General features: G+C 55.8%; 1 protein-coding gene across 1 annotated transcript; it reads right to left on the bottom strand.

Moving 5' to 3' along the window:
* Positions 1–9,242: 9,242 nt before the first annotated feature.
* Positions 9,243–19,331, bottom strand: CEACAM16 (CEA cell adhesion molecule 16, tectorial membrane component). Its single transcript, XM_078063672.1, has 7 exons — positions 19,251–19,331; positions 17,060–17,230; positions 15,548–15,892; positions 14,958–15,233; positions 13,690–13,968; positions 11,155–11,481; positions 9,243–9,645 (listed from the first exon to the last, which is right to left on the bottom strand). Exons 1-7 carry the CDS (start codon positions 19,324–19,326, stop codon positions 9,581–9,583), a joined length of 1,539 nt encoding a protein of 512 aa, XP_077919798.1. The 5' UTR covers positions 19,327–19,331; the 3' UTR covers positions 9,243–9,580.
* Positions 19,332–21,584: the final 2,253 nt, after the last annotated feature.

The raw sequence follows: 21,584 nt of genomic DNA, 5'->3' as shown, positions 1-21,584 counted from the left end.
CTGTGCCCTTGGAATAGCACCAGTGTTCTGAGGGCACTGGGGAGCCATAGCAGGTCCTGAGCTGGGATAGGGTTGAATTTTGGGAAGACCTCTCTGGCTGTGCAGCGAGACCAGCCATGCAGGTGGCTTGGGTTGGGAGAGTAGGTGGGGGTAAAGAGAGTCAATTCCAGAGATTTAGGAGGAAACCTTCTGGGGAAAGGGGGGATGGAGGGGCCACAATCAGCCACTGTCCCTAGGATTTCTTTTGCATGAACTCAGACAGTCTTCACACCCACCCAGAGAAGTATCATACCCTTTTCACAGCTGGGGAAACTGAGGCTGGGAGAGGCTGCAAAGTCCCTGGTCCAAGGCCATACAGTCAGCAACTGGGGTGGGGAGATTCGAACCCCACCCCACCACCACCTGCAGGGACATGGGTGCCGCCTCACCCTTCCCTTACCCTCCCAGCCCATCCCCTACCCTCCCCAGCTGTGAAGGCTTGTCCTTCTGGGGAGTTCCCCCCCCCACCGCTGATTAGGCCACCACCCCTCCCTCCCTCCCTCCCTCCCTCCCTCCCTGCCTGCCCTGAGCCCCAAGCCCAGCTCTGGACTTTATCCCGGAGCCAGCGGGTGCTGCTGATAAAGGCAAGCAAGCACAGAGGCCAGCAGGCAAAATTCCCCTACTCCCAGTGCCAGGGGAGTTACCCAGGGCGCAGGGAGGGCGGAGGGCAAGTGTGGGGAAGGGGGGAAAGGGAGAAAAGCGCATCTGCAGCTCGATGGGGCCGTGCTGCTTTGCCACTTTGTGCCTCAGTTTCCCTCTCCGTAAATCGGGCTCAGTTCCTTCCATGGATAGAAGGACCCACAAAGCTCTGCAAGGGCAGAAGAGTCTTCCCCTTTGGTCTAACCAGGAGACAAAGATGTCCTCTGTCGCATGCGGGAAACAAGGAGACCCAGCTGATTGGGGGCATCAGGAGCCCTCAGCAAGTCTGATGAGGCAGGCGGAATTTCCCAAACAGGATAGAGAAGATAAATCCCATTTCCCTGGACGAGCAAGTATCTAGTCTGGATTTCTAGTCCGTTGGGGGAAAGTAAGGAGGCCCCATTCTGATGTGTAAGACGATGAGTTTCTAATCAGGCGGAGGAGACAGGTCAACCCCAGTCTTACGGGAGGGGTCAAAATCCTCCTGTCCCGAAGGGAAGGCAAGGTGCTAGGGTCTCAGCTTCCCGGGAGATGACAGAACACGTGTGCGGCTCATCTAGCTCTACCCTGGAGCCCTGGGGTCTGAGCGGCCTCTGTGCTTGCAATCTTACTGTTCGCAAGCTCCGGCTCAGGAGGGAGCCAGGACCCACACACCGGGAGGCAAGGGGCGTGCGAGACTTGCTCCCCTGACCCAGGGGCGGTTGTGCTGGGCTCTGGGCCTGAGGGCCCTTTGCGGGCTCAGACCTGGCGTAGTGGTGTGCTGGCGCCACCTAGTGGTGGCTGTGGGCCAGGCATCCCATCCCCAGCTGCAGGACGGATGTGCCCCCCTCCCAAGTCCTGGATCCCCTCCCTCAGACCCGGGTGGCAGTCTCCTCCCCGCTGCAAAACCCCACCTGTGATTGTGTGGCTTCCCTCTGTTCACCCTCCACGTGGAAGCTGGGGAGGTCTTTCTGACTTACAAGTCTACCTTTTTGCCCGTCGCCCTGCTCACAACTTTTCCATGGCTCCAGTGCCTTGGAAGGAAACCCACCCACAGGCCACAAGGGGTGGCCTCTCTAGCCTCTCCCAAACCACCCTGTGCTTCAGCTGAACCACGAGCGGCTTGTCCTCCTCGGAACTTACCGTCAAGACTGTTCCCTCGGCCCCAACACCCTTCCCTGCCTCTTTCCCAGCCTCCCTCCTGTGAGGTCTGGAGTAGAAGCCTCCTCCTGCAGGAGCCCCTCCCTGATGCCCCAGGTTAGGATCACAGTCTGAGGGGCAGTGGGAGTCACTGCTGTGTCCCCATGGGGGCCTGACACTGACTACCTGCCCCAGGGAATGTTTGTTTGAATGAATGAAGCCAGGCTGAAGAGTTTGCCCGCGTAGTCACAGGGGAGTTTGGTCAGCAGAGGGACACCGTCATTGAGAAGCCCCCAAGGTTCCCTCTCAATCCCGGGCCTTTGCCTGTGCTGTTCCCTCTCCTTGGAACATTTAGCACCTGTTAATCCTGCTCACTCTCTAGGTCACCTCCTCCTGGAAGCCCTCCATGAGCCCTGGCTGGGTCAGGCATTCCCCGACCCAGTCTCCTGGGCTCCGCCACCTCAGCCCTGACCAATGCTGCATTGTCGTCGTCTGTGACAAGTCTGGACCCCCGCTGCGTCCTGGCAGGACAGGGCTGGGTTCTCTTTACCCCTTGCCTTCTCCTCAGAGCTCAGAACAGAGCCGTCCTGCTGTCGGGGAGCTGGGTTCAATTCCGCCTCCGCTGTTCGTGGAGTGTCTTGGGTGAGCTCAGGCCTCCCTCGGAGCCTCAGTTTTCCCACGTGAAATGTGGAAAGAATTGCTGGTTCCTCCCCGCGGCCTCCCAGGGCTGCAGTGGGGCACCGAGGAGACGAGACCCTGAAGGCCGGAGTTGACCACAGGCCGGGTGACTAGGGGTGACCCACTTCCCCTTTTGGGTCCCATCTGGCTGGATGAACGGGGTGGCAGGGGCCCTGTCCTGCAGGGACATTTCAGGAGGCCGTTGCGGGGCTTCCCGAGGCGGGAGGGCCAGGGACAGGCAGAGGGAAGAGGTACCTGCTGGGTTAGGGGAAAACCAGCCTTCCCCATCATAAAACGGATGACGGAGAGGGAAACAAACAAGGCCAGCTCCACCCGGCGGCGGGAGGGGAAGTTGGGGGAGAGGATAAGGGGCCCCTCGAGGTGGGTGAAAACCACAGTCCACAACTGGTGCCAACTTCCCTCCTGGAGCCCGTGTGCCTTCGGGTCGGGGCCGCTTCCCAGTTCACTGGCCTCTCAAACACCCCAAGCCTTCCTTCCAGCCTCCATCCTATACCGGCTCAGGCCCAAAGCTTGGAGACCCCTTGATTCCTTTTTTCCCTCCACCGTGTCCTGTCTATCAGCAAATGTTGTCGGCTCCACCTTCAAAATCTGTTCTATCCCCATCTGCATGGCCTCCCCACCCCTCCCCTGCCCAGCTGCCATCCCTCCTGTCTCCACTGCTGTCGCCTCCTCACGGGGCTCCCTGCTCTTATATCTCTTCCACCGTGTGGCCAGAGGGATCCTGTTAGAACCTGAGACGGAGCCTGTCCAGCACCGCCCACTCCCCCCACTCCGTGGCTCCCACTCAAGGGGACGGCCAAAGTCCTCACGGTGGCCCACGACCACTCCAGCCATAGTGGCCTTGAACCTGGTTTCCTGCCTCCCGGGCTTTGCACATTCTGTGCCCTCTGCCTGAAATGCTTTTCCCTGCCAACTTTCTACCCGGCTCCTCTGAGCTTTCAGGTCCCACCCTGTGGTAGGCTGAGTAATGCCCTGGAGCCTCTAGAAGGAACCAGCTCTCTTTGACACCAATTTAAATGACAGACACACTGCAGTGAACAAAAGCGAGAAAATCCCTGCCTTGTGGAGCTCGCAGTCCGGTGGAGAAGACAGTGCACAAATGAAGAAAGAGATATGCAATATAAAGTTGGGGTGTGTGTGTGTGTGTGTGTGTGTGTGTGATAAATGCTGTGAAGGACAAAGCTAGACGACACTGGGTGGTCAGGGGGCCCCTGTGAGGAGGTGATATTTGAGCAGGGACCTGAATGGAGTGACTCGGGTATCTAGGCTAAGAACATTTTTGGCAGAAGGAAAGGCCAGTGCAAAGGCCCTGAGGCAGGAGTTGTGTGGTTTGTTCAAACAGTAGCCAGGAGGCCTGTGTGCCCAGAGTGGAGTGAGAGGTGAGGCGAAGGATATGGACTGTGATCCAAAACGGGAGATGATCCAGAAATGTGACCTTACCTCTGGGGGCCTCTGAGAGGGGGCCTTCCTCTTCTGAGGGATGAGAGGGTTGACACCTGCTTCTGAAGGTCACTGTGGGAACGCAGGGAGCTCTTGCCTGTGGTTAGCAGCAATGGGGACACCCTTTGGCTGCCCTGGTCCTGTGCAGCCTTACGGTGCTCAGATGTCCTCTCTGGACTCTGTCTGCACTGTGTGTCAGGCTGGGCTGGAGCGGAGCAGACTCCCTGCTTGGTTCCCAAAGTCTGGCCTTGGCACCCTGGTGCCAGGACCCCCTTCTCCTCTTCCTTCTCTTCCTTCTCCTTCTTCATCTCTCCTCCCTCTCCTCCCTCCTTCTCTTCCCTCCTCCTCTCTCTGCTCATGCTCCTCTCTCTCCATCCTGGATCAACATTCCAGCCCAGGGGAGCAAAACAGGGCAGGTTTCCTTCCTGTCACTGGCAGGGCTCCAGACAGCGACTGGGCCATTGTGTGTTCTGGCCTCAAGGTCATTCCTGCCCTCACCCCACCCCTCCCCACTGCAGAAGGTTACTTGAGAAAAGGCCTCTTAGGTGACAGGGGAGGCCTGGGGGCAGAGGCAGGTCAGAGTCTGGAGCCCGCCCACAGGCTGATGGAATCCAGGGACCCGAGCACCATCCGGGCACCATCCAGGCTTTGTGGCTTTGTTGGGTGGAGGTGAGGGGGACCAGCTCTCAACCTCCTGGGGCAGAGGAGAGCCCCAGTCTCAGCCTTCAGTCTGAAACCTTCTATGTGAACCCGGTTCCTGTCCCTCCCCCGCTTCTGTGTGATCCTGGGCTGGTTCCTGTCCCCCTCGGGGCCAATTTGTGGCCCTGCCCCTTCCTGGCTGAGTAGCCTTGGGCACATTGCCTCCTCCTCTTTGTGCCTCTCTTTCCTTTTTTTGGGGGGGGGTCAAACACTCCCTGCATCTATCCTTTAACTTCCCAGTTGACAAAGATCACCCAGGCTATTTATGTAAAAAATTCAGCTTCCATGTCTCTTCCCTGGAGACACAGATTTCCTGGAGCCAGGCAGGGACCTGGGATGTGTATTTTTTTTTTTAAAGATTTATTTATTTATTTATTTTGGGGGGTAGAGGGGCACAGGGAGAGGGAGAGAGAAACTCTAAGCAGACTCCGTGCTGAGCGTGGAGCCCCATGTGGGGCTCGATCTCATGACCCTGAGATCACCACTTCAGCTGAAATCAAGAGTCGGATGCTTAAACGACTGCGCCAGCCAGGCGCCCCTGGGATGTATATTTTTAATAAACATCCCCATAATAATGTGGCCCCATTTCAAAGGAGCAAGTCAGAAAGTCTGTGCTAAGAGCACGTTACCCCGGAACCAGTGATGATTAACATCATGATTCTAAAAGCTCCCACGCATTTATTATTTTTTCTTGGAAACCATTTTCGGTGATTACAATTTTCAAGAACATCACGTGTTGCATCAAGCGAGGCGAACCTGTGCAGTAGGATTAACGGAGCCCCCCAAGGAGAAGACATTACAGAAAAATCTTTTTTTTAAAAAAGATTTTATTTATTTATTTGACAGAGTGAACGAGAGCACAAGCAGGGGGAGCTGCAGAGGGAGAGGGAGAAGCAGACTCCCCGCTGAGCAAGAAGCCCCGACGTGGGGCTCGAACCCAGGACCCCGGGATGAAGACTTGAGCCGAAGGCAGATGCTTAACCGACTGAGCCACCCAGGAGTCCTGAAAAATCGTTATGTTTGACTTTTCCATCTGCCTGCACTAGATCCTTTACTTGTAGTGACTCTTTTCAACGACTCTAGGAGAGGGCAACGTGCCCCAAGCCCCATAGCTAAAAGTGGCCAACTCCGCTCCCTCTGGGCTCTGAGCCTGTGCCCTTGACCGGCCTGCCCTGCTGAGGAACAAAGCAGCCGTGGGAACTGTGGGACCCAGAGCAAGGTTTTTAAGCCGTGCCTCAGTTTCCTCCTCTGTAAAATGGAGGAATTGGCAGCGACGACTCAAAAAGGTCGTTGTAGAAATTCATTGAGAATGTGTATGCAAAAGGACAATCCATGCTCATGGAGCTAGTCTTATTTTGTGGTTCCTGTTGTTCTTTCCTGGGCTGTGAACAGAAGGGGACTGAACAGCCCGAGGGACTCAGTTCAGGAGCCCAGAGATGCCTAGCCAGACGGGAGCTTTGGTCCTGGGGACATCTGAGCCTCCACACCCTGAGGATATGGAATCCCACCGACCTAGAAACCTGAGCTGCCGTCCCTCCCACTGGCCTCATTCTGCATTGCACAAAGCAACCCCCAATTGAACACAACCACTGTCTTTCCCAAACCCTGGCTCCTGTGGTGATCTCCCTTTGGGCTTAGATGAGAAAGGCCATTTTGTCCAGCTGGGGAAGTGGGACTTCCAAGGTCTGGCATGGTAGAGGCTGCCAGATCTTCTTGGGATCCATTCTTCCTCTCTTTCTTGATAGCAGGACCCTGAGGTTGTCTGGGGGCAGCGATAGACCCAGGCAAAAGACTACATGTCCCAGCCTCCCCTGTAGCTAGGGTGGCCATGTGACTAAGCACCGGCCAATCAGATGTAAGTGGAAGTTGTAGGCTGGGACTTTAGGAAGGTTCCTTAAAAGCGGCACTGTCTATAACCTGTGTGGGGTTGTGTTTGCCTTTTGTCCCTTTCTTTCCACTTCCTTCCTGGAACACTGACGAGCCAGCTCGAGCAGCCATTTTGGGCCACGAGGAGACCAAGGGAGTGGAAACCCCAAGCTGAGAATGATGGGGTGGAAACACAGGAGGAGCCGAGTCTCTAATGACACCATGGAGCCCTGATTCCAGTTCTGAACAATCTGTTTTTGCTACTTTTCATGTAAGAGAGAAATAGTCTTCTATCCACGTAAGCTCCTCTTACCCATCCCAGTTTCTCCTTCATCCTGTATTTTAGTCTTCTCTCTCTGTCTTGAGTTATGTCCAGTCTTTTACTTGCCACTGAAGAGGGATTCTAACTGATAGACCTAGGCTCCGACCCTATATATGTCGCTGACTCTTATGTGAACTTGGTGGAGGTGGGGAGAATGTGGGCGCCATTTCCCATTTTGGGGGCTGGGTGATATTGGGGCTAAGAGTCGGGGCTCAAATCCATCTGCGCTTCCTGGAAACCTCATATTGGAGACCACTGGTTCAGGTAATAGCTGTCAAACTCCGTGGAGCTCTCCTAGCGCCTCCCTCAGGGGGGGCAGAAGCAGTGGGCGGGACTTCCGGCTCTCTCCTTCCTTCATTGGCCAGATTTTGGTCACATGGCCACCGGTAGCTGCAAAGCCTTCTGGGGAAGTGAGTACCTGACAATTTCAGCTGCCTCTACCAGAGGCCGTGCTTGCCATCTCGGGAGAGGGAGGTTGAGTGGGGAGCTATTCACAGGTATCCCACATTCTCTTCCCTTGATACATATTTTTATTGTGCATCTAACCAGGAACCACCCTTCAACTGCAACCAGACCAGTTTCTCTTTTATTTACTTATTTATTTTTTAAAGATTTTTAAGTAATCTCTACACCCAATGTGGGGCCCGAACTTACAAACCTGAGATCAAGAGTCCCATGCTTTACCCACTGAGCCAGCCAGGGAACCCCTCTTTTATTTTAGATATTAGATATTTAGATATTAGTCTTCTCTGTCTCTCATCACACTTGCAAAAAGTTTGTCTAGGGTGCCTGGGTGGCTCAGTTGGTTAAGCAATTGCCTTCGGCTCAGGTCATGATCCTGGAGTCCCAGGATGGAGTCCCACATCGGGCTCCCTGCTCAGCAGGGAGTCTGCTTCTCCCTCTGACCCTTCCCCCTCTCATGTGCTCTCTCTCTCTCAAATAAATAAATAAAATCTTAAAAAAAAAGTTTCTCTAGTCCATCAGCAGTTTCAAGGAAGCAGCTTTAGGTTTTATTGACTAACTCTGTTTTGTTTTATATTTCAGACATTTCTGCTTTTTACCTTGTTACATTCCTTACCTTTTTTTTCCTTTGGTGTATTTTGTGAACGTTTTCTAGTTTCTTGAGTGGAAAGCTTATTTTGTTCATCTTCAAGTTCTTTTCTTTTTAGTATTCTCATTGCATTTAATCCTTTTAGGCTATCATTCCCCCTCCAACTGTGGCTTTGGCCATATCCCACAGGTTTCTATATCTAGTGTTTTTGCTGGCATTTGATTCCTGTTGGTATTTTGCATTGTAATTGCCTCTGTAATGCAAGGTTTATTTAATTTACATTTGGGGAATTTTTTTCAACTATGTATAAACTTTGGGGGAGAGAGGGCTGTAGCTTTTGATTTGATATCTACTTTTATTGCATTACTATTTCAAATAATATATTGACCTACCATGTAAGCTTGCATTTGAAGGGCTCTGAGGCTAGTAAAATGGTTTGAAAAATTCTAGTCTACCCTAAGCCCACACCTTTTTGCTGATGTTCAAACTGAGGGTCTAGTGAATCCATGGCAAATGGTGGGTCATAATCCATAAGTCATAACCCTCATTCTGGAGCTCTTTCACCACCCACCATCCCATCTCAACATGGCCATACTCAGAAAGGCTCTGTCTTGAAAGTTTCTAGGAAATCTCTCTACTAGGCCTTTCTATCCCTGCCTAAACGTCTCTTTCTACCCCAAGCCGAGTTTGTGATCACTGCTTCTGACCAACACCAAGAATCTGTCTCCAGTGGGACATCTTGGCTGAGTGGGGCCTGTGGCTCAGGTCCTAGTAGTGACAGGAGTTAGAAGACACCCTTTCTCTGGCTCCCACTTCCCCGCTCTCCACCCCTCACCCCCACACTACCCCATTTGCATTTAGAAGAGGAGGGAGATATTTTTAGGGTTGTGCAGGTGATGTTTGAGAGAGACATGGGGTGGTGGGGGGGCAATCCCAGGGCAATGGAGGACACAAAGGAGCATCTTCGGTTAAATAGAAGGCACCCTTCATGGGAAATTTGGTCATTGCTTGTCGTGGCATAAGCAGCCTTGCTTCAGGGCCCAGGTGGAGTGAGGTACAGTAAAGGGGAGGGTCATGTCCTATAGAACCCGGCTCTGTTGGGTGTCTCAGGGAGGAGCAGTCTTTGGCCCACTGGGAAGAAGGACCATCAGATATAACCTGGAGAGGTGTGGGAAGAGCCTGAGGCCCTGACACTGAGCAGTAGGAACTTGCCTCATTGTCATTTAGGCATCCCTGTGCACACATGCACCTAAACTCAGAATAAACTCGGGTAGGGAAGGAGGCGAGTGTGGCCACCAGGCAATGGCAGGGTTGGCGGTCATAGAAGGATAGGCTGACACGTGCATGTGTTAACCAGGACATTTATGGCCTCTGGCTCTCCAGCAACTCAGGGAAGGAGCAGGGCCCTGTCAGTTCTAACTCTAGTGTGGAAGCAGGAGAACGGCCCCACGGTCAGTCCGGCGTCCTCACTGGGAGCGAGTGGTCCTCCACCCAGGGGGAGGAGATGGGGGGATGGATGGCGTGAAGAGCTCTTCTCTCCGAGGTCCCCACGGCCGCAGCTATGCTGCTACTCGAGGGCTGAGGAGGGGGTGGGGGAAAAGGGTGGAAGAGGCTGTCAGGGAGGTAGAGGACCAGGTCCCAGTGCCCCCACCCTTCCTGCTCCCCTGCCCACCCCCAGCCTCCCCCGCCCCCCCCCGCCCCCACGCTCAGCCTGTGCCAGGTTCAGGTTCAGGAAGGTGGCGTTGGTCTTCATTCGGGGGAGGGAGGTTGACTGTGAGGAGAGAGACAGGGTGAAAAGGAATCCCGAGCCTTCATGGTGGGGGGGGGGGGGCGGTGGCCGGCTGCCATCGAAGAGCATTCTACCTTCAGAATTGACCTGGGACCAGGGTTTGATGAAGGAGGGTGTCTAGGGGGTACCTGGCAGTGATTGATTTCCTGATCCTGGAAGCTTTCCGTCTGAGCTGGGAGATGCCATCCCTGACTCAGGGCTTCCAAAAGTACGTGGTCTGATGGGGGAGATGAGACTCCAGACTGGAGAATGACCTAGTTCCCAGTGTCTGAGAGCTCCTGGTCTAATGGGATGAAATCTGCCTCAGGGACATGGCCTCTTGGACCTGCAGGGATGCCTGGTCTGTTGGGGGTTGATCTGGTCCCTGATTCTGGAAGCTCCCTGTCTGATGTGGGAGATACAGTCCCTAACTCTGGGAACTCCCAGTGTGATGGAGGAGACCTGGTCCCTGACTCTGGGAGCTCCCAGTCTGATGGAGGAGACCTGGCTCCTGACTGGGAGCTCCCAGTCTGATGGAGGAGACATGGTCCTTGACTCTGGGAGCTCCCAGTCTGATGGAGGAGACATGGTCCTTGACTCTGGGAGCTCCCAGTGTGATGGAGGAGACATGGTCCCTGACTCTGGGAGCTCCCAGTCTGTTGGAGGAGACATGGTCTTTAACTCTGGGAGCTTCCAGTCTGATAGAGGAGACCTGATCCCTGATTCTGGGAGCTCCCAGTCTGATGGAGGAGACATGGCCCCTGACTCTGGGAGTCCCTAGTCTGATGGGCAAGATATGGTCTTCAACATCTGGGAATTGTCAGGCTGATGGAAGAGACATTGTTCCTAACCACTGGAAACTCCTAGTCTGAGGGAGGAGACACAATTCCCACCATCCAGAAGCCTCTATCCTAATGGAGGATTTCACTTCGAGAGAAAAATTCCACCCTCTGACAGTAGAAATTCTGTCCTCACTCTTAATGTAATGCAAAGGATGAGACACAATCCCAATTGTCTAGGATCTCCCAGTCTAAAGAGGGAGGCACGATCTACCCTCATACTGTGTATCTAGTCTGATGGGGGAGGTAAACTCCCATCATTAGCCTATTTTCCCAATATAGTAGCAGAGGCAATATCTCCTGTTTTGGAGTCTACCCATCTGCCAGGAAAAGGATGCCCTACCCTCAGACTATGTCTCCTCTTTGAAAACCTTCAGTCTGGTGAACCTCTTGTATGAGAGAAGAGAAGCCATGGAAGGTCCCTGTAGTGGCCTTCAGTCTGATGGAGGAGGCCCGTCTACCCCTAGTCTAGGTCATCAGTTGAACGGAAGAGGAAAGAACTCCATTTGGAGATCCCCAAGTCAGATGGCGGAGACACAGCACTTTCTTTCAGTCTGATGGGGAGGCATATCCACCCTTGATCTGTGTTTCCCAGCCTATGGAGGAGGCAAAGCCCCCTTTTGGGAGCCTCTGTCTGAAAAGATTCGCCCTCTGCCCCCTCGGGCACACTCACGGGCCACCTGCAGCTCCACTTCCAGCGTCTCGGTCTTGCCCTGCAACGTGACGGTCTTGAGTGTGTAGCGGCCGGCGTCCGTGAGGTTCAGTTTCTGCACCAGCAGCGAGCAGTTGGCGAAGCCCACTTCCCGGCCTGTGTGCGCGGGGCCTGCGATCCAGTTTCCGGACGGCAGTTGGCTGAGCAGCCGGTTGGGCTCCGAGGCCGGCCCACGGTACCAGGCATAGACCAGCAGGTCCTTGGGGTAGCCCTGGACGGTCAGTGTCACGTCCTGGCCCTCCTTCGGCTTGGTCGGCACAGGCACAATTGTCATGGCAACTGCTGCCGCTGGGGAAAGAGTGGGGGTGGGGGAGCTGGGTCAGCTGGGCCTGCACGGGGCATAGCGTCCCCCTCCCCCCCTCCGCCGGCTCTCCATGCCTCCCCACAGCTGGCGGGTGCTCCCCCGTGCGGGGTGCTGGGAAGGAGACAGAGGAGGGAGCTGACTTGTGTGGTAGCGGGAGTGGGGGGGTGTTGTGTCCCGACAATGCCTGCCAGGAAGCATTGTTGAGACTGGGAGACCCCAGAGGGTGGGGGGGGCTCTCTCCCCCATTAGACTAGGAATTTCCAGCCCTTGGGGGATATTTCTCCCATTTAACTAGAAGACCCTAGAGAGTCAAACCATGTCTCCTCCATCAGATTGAAATTCCCAAAATGTAGGGGCCATGTCTCCCCTATCAGATTGGAAATTCTAGAGTATGGGGGGGCATATCTTCCCCATCAGACTGGAAATTCTCAGAATATGGGGACCTTGTCTCCCTCATCAGATAGTTGGGAGTTATGTACCCCAGGCTGTATCTCTTCTGTCAAACCAAGAGACCTCAGAATGTGGGGGCAATAGTTTCTTATCAAACTGAAAGATTCCAGAGGGTGGGAGGCCATGTCTCTTCCATCAGATTTAAAATTCCAGATTATTGGGCTGGGTCTCTCCAATCAGCCTGGGGACCCCAGAAGTTGGATCGGGGGCATGTCTATCTCATCAGACTGGAAATTCCTAGAAAGTGGGGGGGGCTTTTACTCCCCCATCAGATTGGGAGTAACCCAGAGGTGGGAACTGTGTCTCCCCCATCAGACTAGGAATTCTCAAAAAAAAAAAAAAAAAAAAAGGGCCATGTCTCCTCAAGACCACATCTCTCCCATCAGACTACAAAATGTCCCCAAGTGTGGACTGTCTCCTCCATCTGACTGGAAGCTCACTGAGGGTGGGTGTCATGTCTCCTCCATCACTGCTTGAAAACCCATGGAGTGTGAGGCATTGCCTCTTCTCTCTGACTGGCAGCTCCTTGAATAAGGAAGTCATGCTTCCCTATTCCAGGATCATCTCTGGAAGAACAGAGACCATGTCTCCTCCATCAGATCAGAGTCTCCCCCACATGGGGGCCGGGGGATGTTTCCCTTTCCTCTGTCTCTCCCTGGCACGTGCCACAGGGTTGCTGGCCGTTCAGGAGGCCCTTGGGGGGTGCTGTACCCACTCCCTGCACATACCTGCACACTTGGACAACCCCCATCTCGGCCCGCGCAGGCAGGGCTTGGGGCAGCACCTGAGGTCATCTGGTATACCCCCCTGTCTCTTGCCAAGACCAGCTGCCAAGGCCCCAGGTGGGTGGGGCAGGAGGTACACTTACCTCTGGGGATGCCATTTCTGCTTTGGGTGAAACAGTATCCACCCTTTGGATGAGACCCAGCCTGTTAGTAGGAGGGAGGGGGGAGGGAAGGAGGGAAGGACTGTTCCCACTGTCCCTGGGGGATGGCGGCCACTTGGGAAGGAACCAAGGCAGAATTAACGAGGCCTTAATGTTCAAAGCCACCATCCCCAGGGGATGAGAAAGTGTCCCCTGAGGATCCTGATAGCTCTCAAAACACCAGCTGTGTCTGTGCTACCCCCAGCCCCCAGGTTGTTTGAGGACAGAGGCAAGAGAATGCCTCCCTGGCTGTGTTTTTTCACTTGCCAACAACTGGCTGTGATTTTCCATGTGTTTGTGTGTGTGTGTGTGTGTGTGTGTGTGTATGCACGCGTGTGCATTTGCACACACAGTCATCTGGGCCAGATAACTGCATCATCTAGTTGGCTGCACGGTAGTTCAGCTGTCTGCGTGGAGGGAATGGGCCGAGCTTCTTAGCAGCTGTGGCAGGCTGAATTTAGAACAGAACAGGAGCACGCACATAAAGGGACGTCTGAATGTCTTCCCCACTCTGCCCCGTGCACAATGCGGACAGGTGGCCCCTTTCTCACTTTGCCACCCCTCAAGGAAGAGTCTGATTCCTTGTTCGTTTTCCAGGTGACAAGGTATGGGCTGTCTCCTTCTGTCACCCGAACGAAGAGGGGTCCCCCTGACACGCCACTTTGTCACTTGGCCAAAGAATGAGTTGAGACTCTCTTACTTTTCAATTATCTGCTGGGCAAAGAGTACCCTAACTGCTGGAGCAGCGGCCAAACCTTTCACGGTCCACCTGGGCCTCCGTGGGGAGGGGGTGGTGGTCAGGCCGGGGGCGACTCACCGGAGAGCTTGACCACCACTGAGGCAGATCCGGAAAGCAGGGTCTTGGGGTTCTTAACAATACACGTGTATGTGCCCTCCTGGGCCGCAGTCATGCTACTGATGTTGAGGTGGTCTCGCCCGTTCTTGAGGGCCCGCCCGTTGAAGGCCCACACGTACTCGGGCTCTGGGCAGGACTGGGACACGCACCACAAGGTGAGGGACATGTTGAAGTCAAGTTTGATGGTGCAGCCCGTGCGGGTGGTAGAGTCCTGGAGGATGGCCACGCGTTCTGGGCCAACTGTGGGGGCAGGAGGGAGAGAGACGGGGCAGTGGAGGGACAGGGGCGTAGAGGTGGGCACCCTTGGCTTCCTCTCCACCAGGCTGGGCCCCTGGGAACGTGTGGGCCTAGCGGTGGGAGAAAGCTCTGGTCTTTTCGGATCCCACACAGATCTCTAACTTGCTCTAGGATCTTGAGAATCACTTTGCCTTTTCAGGGGATCTGTTTTCTCTTCTGTAAAAAGAGGACGTGGGGCCAGACAAAATTTCAAGATATTTTCGAAATCTATGGCCCCATTAAAAAAAAAAAGAAGAAGAAGAAGAAGACTAGACTATCAGTTTCTTGTAAGCCAGTCTGAGTCTAGAATTCTAGGGCTCCAAGAATCAGTGCAAGAGTCAATGCTTCTAGTCAACGCTTCTAGGCTCTAGGATTCTAAGATTCTAGAAATCTAGGTTTCTAACATTCTAGGATTGGGTGGCTCTAAGATTTTAGAATTCTACTCTACGATTCTAAGAATCTCTGCTTCTCGAGTTTCTAGGATTCTCAGAGTATAGAATTCAGTGCTTCTTAAATCGAGCATTCCCTGGCCATAGAATTCTAGGCTCTAAGTTTTTCTACATCAGCAGCCCTTGCGTACCTCTGTGATTTACTTGCCCCGGCTTCCACACTGCATATCTGCTGCCCCTGGGAATGACTCCATGCTTTGGTTACATTTTTAAATTTTATCTCCCCTCCCACCCACCACTCACTTCCCACCTCCCTTTCAAAACCCACCAGCCCTGTGTCCCTTCCTGCAGGTATTGGTTCAGACTGAAGGCTTATTCCATTTCTAGGGTGTTTTTTAGTCCTCAGGGAGATGGGTCAAGTGCATTTTAAGAGGGATCCCTGGCTCCTAATCCCAGCTCACCTCCTGACTCACTGTGTGCCCTCAGGCGCCCTCTCCTGGCCTCAGTTTACCGATCTATGAGGTTTGGGCACTGGGTATTTCTAGTGGGGCCAGGGGGACTCACAGTACACGGTCAGGTTGATGGGCTCGCTGCGGCTGACACTGACCGGGTTCCAGACCTCACACTGGTAGGCTCCAGCCTCCTCCCTGCGGACGCCGTGCCGGGTCAGCACCCGGCCATCGGGGGACTGGCCAAGGCGGACGGCGATGGGCAGGGCTTCGCCATTGAAGAACCAGCGGACCTCAGCGGGGCTGGGGCTGCTGCACATCAGGCGCAGGGTGTCTCGGCGCTCCACCAGTGCCGTATCATTGGCCATGACCACAGGCTGGGCCAGGATCTCTGTGGGGCAAGAGACAGAGGGGGAGGGGGCCGGGCACTGCCTGCCCCCCCGGCCCCCCCCGTCCCCATGCCAGGGGCATGGCTGGACCCTGGTGGTGTCCCTGTACCCCTAGCCGGAGGGGCAAAGAATGGGATAGGAGGCAGGTGTAGTCCTGGAAGCCATCCTGAAGGAGGTGAGCATTTTAATGTTCTTTTGTCTTTTTTTTGATGGTTTTACATTTTTACATTTTTTTTTTTTTTAAGAGGGACTGGGAAGGAGGTGGGAAGGCTGGCTGTGGCAGAGGGGAGTCCGGAGGGGGGGTGGGGTGTCTCACCATAGACCTGCAAGTATCCGTAGCCCACCTCCGTCTGCAGCTGCCTGTTGAGAGTCTGCAGGATGTAGGTGCCCGAGTGCCCGGGCAGGATGCCCCAGATGTCCAGGCCGCCGTCGGGGCGCACGGCCTCCCGCCCTGTGTGGGCTGGGCCAGGGGTCTCGTCGCCCGTGCTTACGATGTAGCTGGCCACCAGGTAAATCACGTTGAGGGTGGGGCCCGCATACCAGTTGTAGGCAAGCGGCTCCCCCAGAAGCCCGTGGACAGTCAATGTGACGTTGTCCCCCTCGGCTGGCTGGGCAGGCTCGGGGGTGATAGAGATCTCGGCCCCCACGCTCAGGAAAGCGGCTGAGGAGAAGGAGCCGGAGGGGTCAGCTGAGGCTGGCTTGACCACGGCCCCCATTCAACGAAGGAGGAGACATGGGCTCCTGGTATACAGTGAGTGCTCAATAAGTGCTAGCCAGCTGGAGGGTCTCAGTCCTGGAGTAGGCCTGAGGATTGCATTTGGCGGGCTGTGCCAAGGCTTGGCACATAGCACGTGCTCAGCCCACAAGACCTTTGGATTTCATGGGGCCCGGAGGGTTTTCCCAGGGTGAGAGTCACCAAACTGAGGCTTACACAATCAGGCGGGCCCGTCTCGCCCCTGGGCCCTGACTCCCAGTCCAGTGCTCTTCCTCTGCCTCTCCAGGCCTGACCACAGCAGAAAGTAGGGGTGTGCTGAATTGACTCCGCCCTTTTCCTTTCAACCCCGGGAGATAAGCCCTAAACCCGACTGGCTGGTCAGGGCTGATCGGGTTTGAATTGTGTGCGGTTCGTTGCCTGGAATGGGTGGCCATGCCGGTTCTCGGGGAAGAAGTGCTTGCATGGCTGGCCTGGTTTCTGGTACTTTCCAGGCTGAGAAACCATGGCTAGGGGTGAGGGCTCTGGGTCGAGCACTCAGCCCTGCACTGCTGGCTGGGTGACCCCAGCCAGTGGCCTCCCCTTTCCGAGCCTCAGGTCTCTCGTCGATGAAGTGGGGGGTCGTGAGTGGGCCTCCCGTCTAGGGTGGTTGTTCACACACGGAACACATTTAGAACAGCTCCAGGGGCACGGCCAGTGCTAGCCAGTGTTGCTTATTCTGACCTTCAAACGTCCCTGTGAGTTTAGCCCATTTCATAGATGAAGAAACAGGCCGAGAAGGGGAAGGCGACTGCCTGCCCAAAGCCACGTCCTCAGGGAGAGGCCGAGCTGCTGGCTAGAGCTCACCCCAGCCAAGCTTCCAAGGAGGCTCAGAGGCTCCCCTGCCTCAGCTCACGCCCCGATCTTAGAAATCTCTGAGGTCTGCCCTGCAGACCTCTCTGGGTGGCCATCCCTGGCCAGCCCCAAGCGGGTGCCGCCCGGAGAAGCAAGCGATGCCCTCCCTACCCAGCCTGCCGGACATCTGGCTCCCACCTGCCCTCACCCAGGCCGGGAATCCCCGCCCTTCCCCGAGGCCATCGGGGGGCTGAGGTTGTGGGGAGCACCGTTCTCGCTCACCACTGAGGACGAGCCAGCTGCACCCGGTCAGCGCCATCTTTCGCCCCCAACCTGGTCTTGAAGGCAGTGGTGTTGGCGTCCCAGTGCTCCGAGGCCCTTGCTGGTGGGGACCTGGCTCCGTCTGGCGCGGGACCTGGGAGGGTTCGGTGATTTGGAGCCGGGGGAGATCACCTGAATTTGGAGGGATCGAGTCACCGAGGATCTGGGGCCCCGTGTGGGTACCAGAGTGGGTGTGGCAGGCACGGGCCAGGGGCCACGACCCGGCCAGGCCTCCTGGGGTGCTGCTTAACCTTCTTTGTGCCAAGGGCCCGGGTTTGGTACCAGGAGAAGAACCAGGTCACCAGGGAGGAGGCGGCGGTGCGGGGGAAGATTTTAGGGCAGTTCTTACCCGGGGCCCAGGCCTCGGCCTCCCTGGTGAACTTGGGGGTCACCGAGGAATGAAACCAACGAGCAGTGACTGTCATTTCCTGGCCTCTGCACCGTGGGTGACCTTCAGCTGTCCTCTCAGGGGATTTCCTGCGAGGTGGGCCCTGTTAGAACCCCCATTTGCAGATAGGGAAACTGAGGCACCGGGTACGGACTCTGACTTGCTCAAGTTCCTGCCGGGAGAGGGAATATGAACCCTGCTCTGTCTGCAAAGCCACACGGGGGGAAGGAGGCGGGGCGGCTACACACTTTCTTTGGGGCTCCACTCCCTACCGGCCTCCCCCACAGGGCTGAGAAACCCACATTCTCTCTTCCCTTCTTTGGCCTTGTTTTCCCTGCCTCTCAGGTGTGCGTGTGGAGGGCTTGGGGCCAGATATAGTCCGGTTTTGACCTTGGCTCTGCACTTACCCGAAGTGGGGTTGGAGGCAGCCCCTTGCTGAGTCTCCATTTGCTGCCCTGAGAAGCAGGGCTGAGGGTAGACCCTGCTCAGGGCTGTTGAGAGCACGTAGTGAGATGGCCAGCACCTGGCAGGATGGGGCCGCACACACGAGGTCTGGTTGGTGTGACTGTTATTAAAGGTGCAGGCCCTGGACTTAGTCCACTGTCCCCTACCTCCACGACCCTGGGCAAGTTATGGAGCCTGTTGGGCCTCAGTGTCCTCATCTGAGAAATGGGAACAATGACCATACCCACCCCAAAGGGCTATTTTATTTTATTTTTTTAAAGATTTTTTATTTATTTGCAAGAGAGAGAATGAGAGACAGAGAGCATGAGAGGGAGGAGGGTCAGAGGGAGAAGCAGACTCCCTGCTTAGCAGGGAGCCTGATGTGGGACTCGATCCCGGGACTCCAGGATCATGACCTGAGCCGAAGGCAGTCGCTCAACCAACTGAGCCACCCAGGCGCCCCCCAAAGGGCTATTTTAGTCAACAAATATTGAATGAGCATCTCCTCTCTGCCAGGCACTGTTCTAGGTGCTAGTAGATAAAATCCCTGCCCTCTCGGGGCTGACATTCATGGGGTAAACAAATAAAAAATATAAACTCTAGGGCGCCTGGATGGCTCAGTCGGTTAAGCGTCTGCCTTCGGCTCAGGGCATGATCCCAGAGTCCTGGGATCGAGTCCCACGTCGGGCTCCCTGCTCGGCGGGGAGCCTGCTTCTCCCTCTCCCTCCACCTGCCGGTCCCCCTGCTTGTGCTCTCTCTCTCCCCCCGTCAAATAAATAAATAAACAAAATATTTAAAAAATAAAATATAAACTCTATTCTGTGTGGGATGGACCTAAGTGTTGTTGGGGAAAACTAAAGCCAGGAAGGGGGCTTGTGATTTTTAAATTGGAGGTTGGGGAGGGGATCAGGGACGGTGTCTCCGGAAAGGTGAGGTTGGCAGAGGCCGTGGGGGGGGTCTGGGGGAAGAATGTTTTTGACAGATGTGTTCTTACTGATGTCTTGATGGCTTCTGGGTCCTGGTCCTTCTCAGGCCCCAGCGGCCTGCGTCTGGGCGGGAGCCGTCCCTGTGGCTCACCCGTCCTGGTTTGCTCCTCCTAGTTTGCCCGGTGTCCTGAGCTACCCTGGCAGGGCGGGGCTCTAATGGGGGTGGTGGTGGGAGGTGTAGATGCCCTGGCACCTCCTCTTTCCCCTGCCCCGCCTGCAACCTCACCTCATCCTTCTCTGTCCTGACCCAGGCCTCTCCCCTGAGCCCTGGGACGGCGTCCCGGCGTCATTCAGGATGCCTCCCCCCAGGTGTCCCTGGGCACTGCTCACTCACCTTGTCCCAAACTGACCTTGGCATCTTCCCCCAGACCTGCTCCTCCTCTTCCTCTTATCAGGGATGGCGCCACCATCCACCTGTCACTGGGACACAGAGACCCAGGGCTGTGTCCCTGACGCTTCCGCCCCCGCCCCTCCCAGCGCACCACACCCTGTGACACCTGCTCTTAAATCTCTCTTCCATATGTGCCTTCCTCTCCCTCCCTGTGCCCTCTGCCCTGGTCCAGGCATCCCCCCGCCTCCCGTCTGGTTTTCCTCTGCAAGTTCTCCCAGGTCCCTGGCCCTGGTCTCACCCTCCCTCCTTCCATGGTGCTTAGCACCTGCCATGACTCCCCAGTGCCCTCCGGAGAAAGCCAGCTTCTTGGTGCAGCCCATGAGGCCCTGCATGGCCGAGCCCCCACCGGCTTGACCAGCCTCGTGGACACCCCTTCCTGCCGGGAACTATACTCCAGATATTCTGTCTTATGCCCTCTCCACCCAGCAGATCCCTGCTTCCCTCTGCTCTATTCCATTACCTGCCCGACTCCTCCTCCTCCAGGAAGCCCTCTTGGACTCTCAGGCTGGGTTAAGGACACCCTGGGATCCCCGGTCCCTGCCCTGACCACCGTGGGTCCTCACAGTCAGGGGTGGGCCTGTCTCCCCTTCTGGACTGAGTCCTGGCAGGGCAGAACCTGGGCCGTTGCCATCACTACTGTGTCCCCATTGCTGCCCAGCACAGGGTTGGGCACAGAGCAGGGGCTCAAAGGGTGTTTGTGGAAGCGGACACCAGGTGTGGATGACAGAGACAGGAGTCTCCAGGGAGGCCCGGGTTTCTGGTGATTCGCTATCTGGTTGAGGAGCGTGATGAGGCCGCGTCTCTGGGAGGCCTGAGACACATCCAGGCTTTCGTCCAGGCTCTGTCGTGGCTCCCTACCCCTTGTGGGGTCACGCTGACGGCTCTCTACTGTCCTTGTCCTTCCAGATCCGCCCCCAGCCTCCACCCCCCTGCCTCTCCTCTGGTGCTCTTGGACAGGAGCCTGGATCCTTGGTTCGCTTGAGAGCTGAAGTTTCTTTTTCTTTTTCTTTTTTTAAGATTTTATTTATTTATTTGACAGAGAGACACAGAGAGAGAGGGAACACAAGCAGGGGGAGAGGGAGAGGGAGAAGCAGGCTTCCCGCCGAGCAGGGAGCCCAATGCGGGGCTCGATCCCAGGACCCTGGGATCATGACCTGAGCCGAAGGCAGACGCTTAACGACTGAGCCCCCCAGGTGCCCCAGATCATTCATTTTTTATGTTGATTCCATGTTGAGATGATAACATTTTGCGTATGTTGGGTTAAATAAATTCATTTCACCTGTGTGTGTGTGTGTGTGTGTGTGTGTGTGCGTGTGCTTTTCTTCATGTGATACCAGGATGTCTTCTTTGTGTATGTGGCTGGTGTCCCTTCTGTCGGAAGGCGCTGGAACGGGCAGGGGGTGGCGGTGGTTGGACCGGGGATGGGGCGGTGGGGGGAGGGGAATGGATGGATCGCACGGATCTGGTTTACACCGATGCTATCATTCATTTTGACATTGTTGGCTTTACCCGTTCCCTCATCAGGCACCCCTCTCCCTCGTTCCCCAAGGATCCGTTTTGCAGCCCAGGGAAACTGAGGCTCAGGGCCATTGCCTCAGGAGGTTGGAGTGGGTGAGTCTTATCTTCCCCCAGCACAGCAGGCTGGGGACAAGGTTCCCTGATCTTGTTTTGTCAGCTCTTCCGCCACCCCCAGCCCTCTTATCTGACCAGCCACGTCACTAGCTCCCTGGGGAGCCCGCCTGAGACCCCACCCACTGCGGACTTAATCAGTATTTGTTAGATGGAAACTATCCTGGGCCCCTGTGGCTGGACCCCTGTCCCATCCTCCTCAGGCAGAAACCTTGGAGCTGAGGGGTCGGCTGGAGCTAACCCCTCAGCGAGGCCAAAGCAGGTTTCTGACCCCCGCTCCCCACCTCCCCTTATCTGCTGAGAGGAGGCCTGGGTGCTGCAATATTTACTCATGGACCTGACCTCAGGGTGTGGCTTCCTGTGCCTGCCTGGCAGGCAAGGTCTGGGCTCGGGCCTGGGGAGGCTGTCCTTGGGGAGAAGGGACCCCAGATCCCCCAAAGTCCTCTCCCTCCCCCCCCCCCCCCCGGGAAGAGGACCTGGGCTACCATGCAGGAGGGGGACGGGCGGATTGCAGGGGCCAGCCTCACACATTAGCACAGGCTCTTCCCTCTGCCTGGAATCCCATCCCCCCCCCTTCCTCTCACCTCGTTCACGGGGGAAGAGGGGGGTTTCCAAGTTCTTCAATCATTCGACAAATATTTATTGAGT

The sequence above is a fragment of the Halichoerus grypus genome, chromosome 15 (genome assembly GCF_964656455.1).
Source record: "Halichoerus grypus chromosome 15, mHalGry1.hap1.1, whole genome shotgun sequence".
NCBI classification, from domain to species: Eukaryota; Metazoa; Chordata; class Mammalia; order Carnivora; family Phocidae; genus Halichoerus; species Halichoerus grypus.
The sequence above is the reverse complement of the archived record's forward strand: the minus strand, read 5'-3'. Positions and strand labels throughout refer to the sequence as shown.

What these genes read in the sequence shown, in the direction of transcription:
- CEACAM16 (XM_078063672.1), bottom strand. Translation starts at nt 19,326, where the DNA reads ATGGTGGCGCCATCCCTGATAAGAGGAAGAGGAGGAGCAGGTCTGGGG. An exon ending in CAGCTGGCTCGTCCTCAGTG is followed by an intron (nt 15,893 to 17,059) that starts GTGAGCGAGAAC and finishes CCTTCTCCTCAG; the next exon opens with CCGCTTTCCTGAGCGTGGGG. An exon ending in CATCAACCTGACCGTGTACT is followed by an intron (nt 13,969 to 14,957) that starts GTGAGTCCCCCT and finishes CTGCCCCCACAG; the next exon opens with TTGGCCCAGAACGCGTGGCC.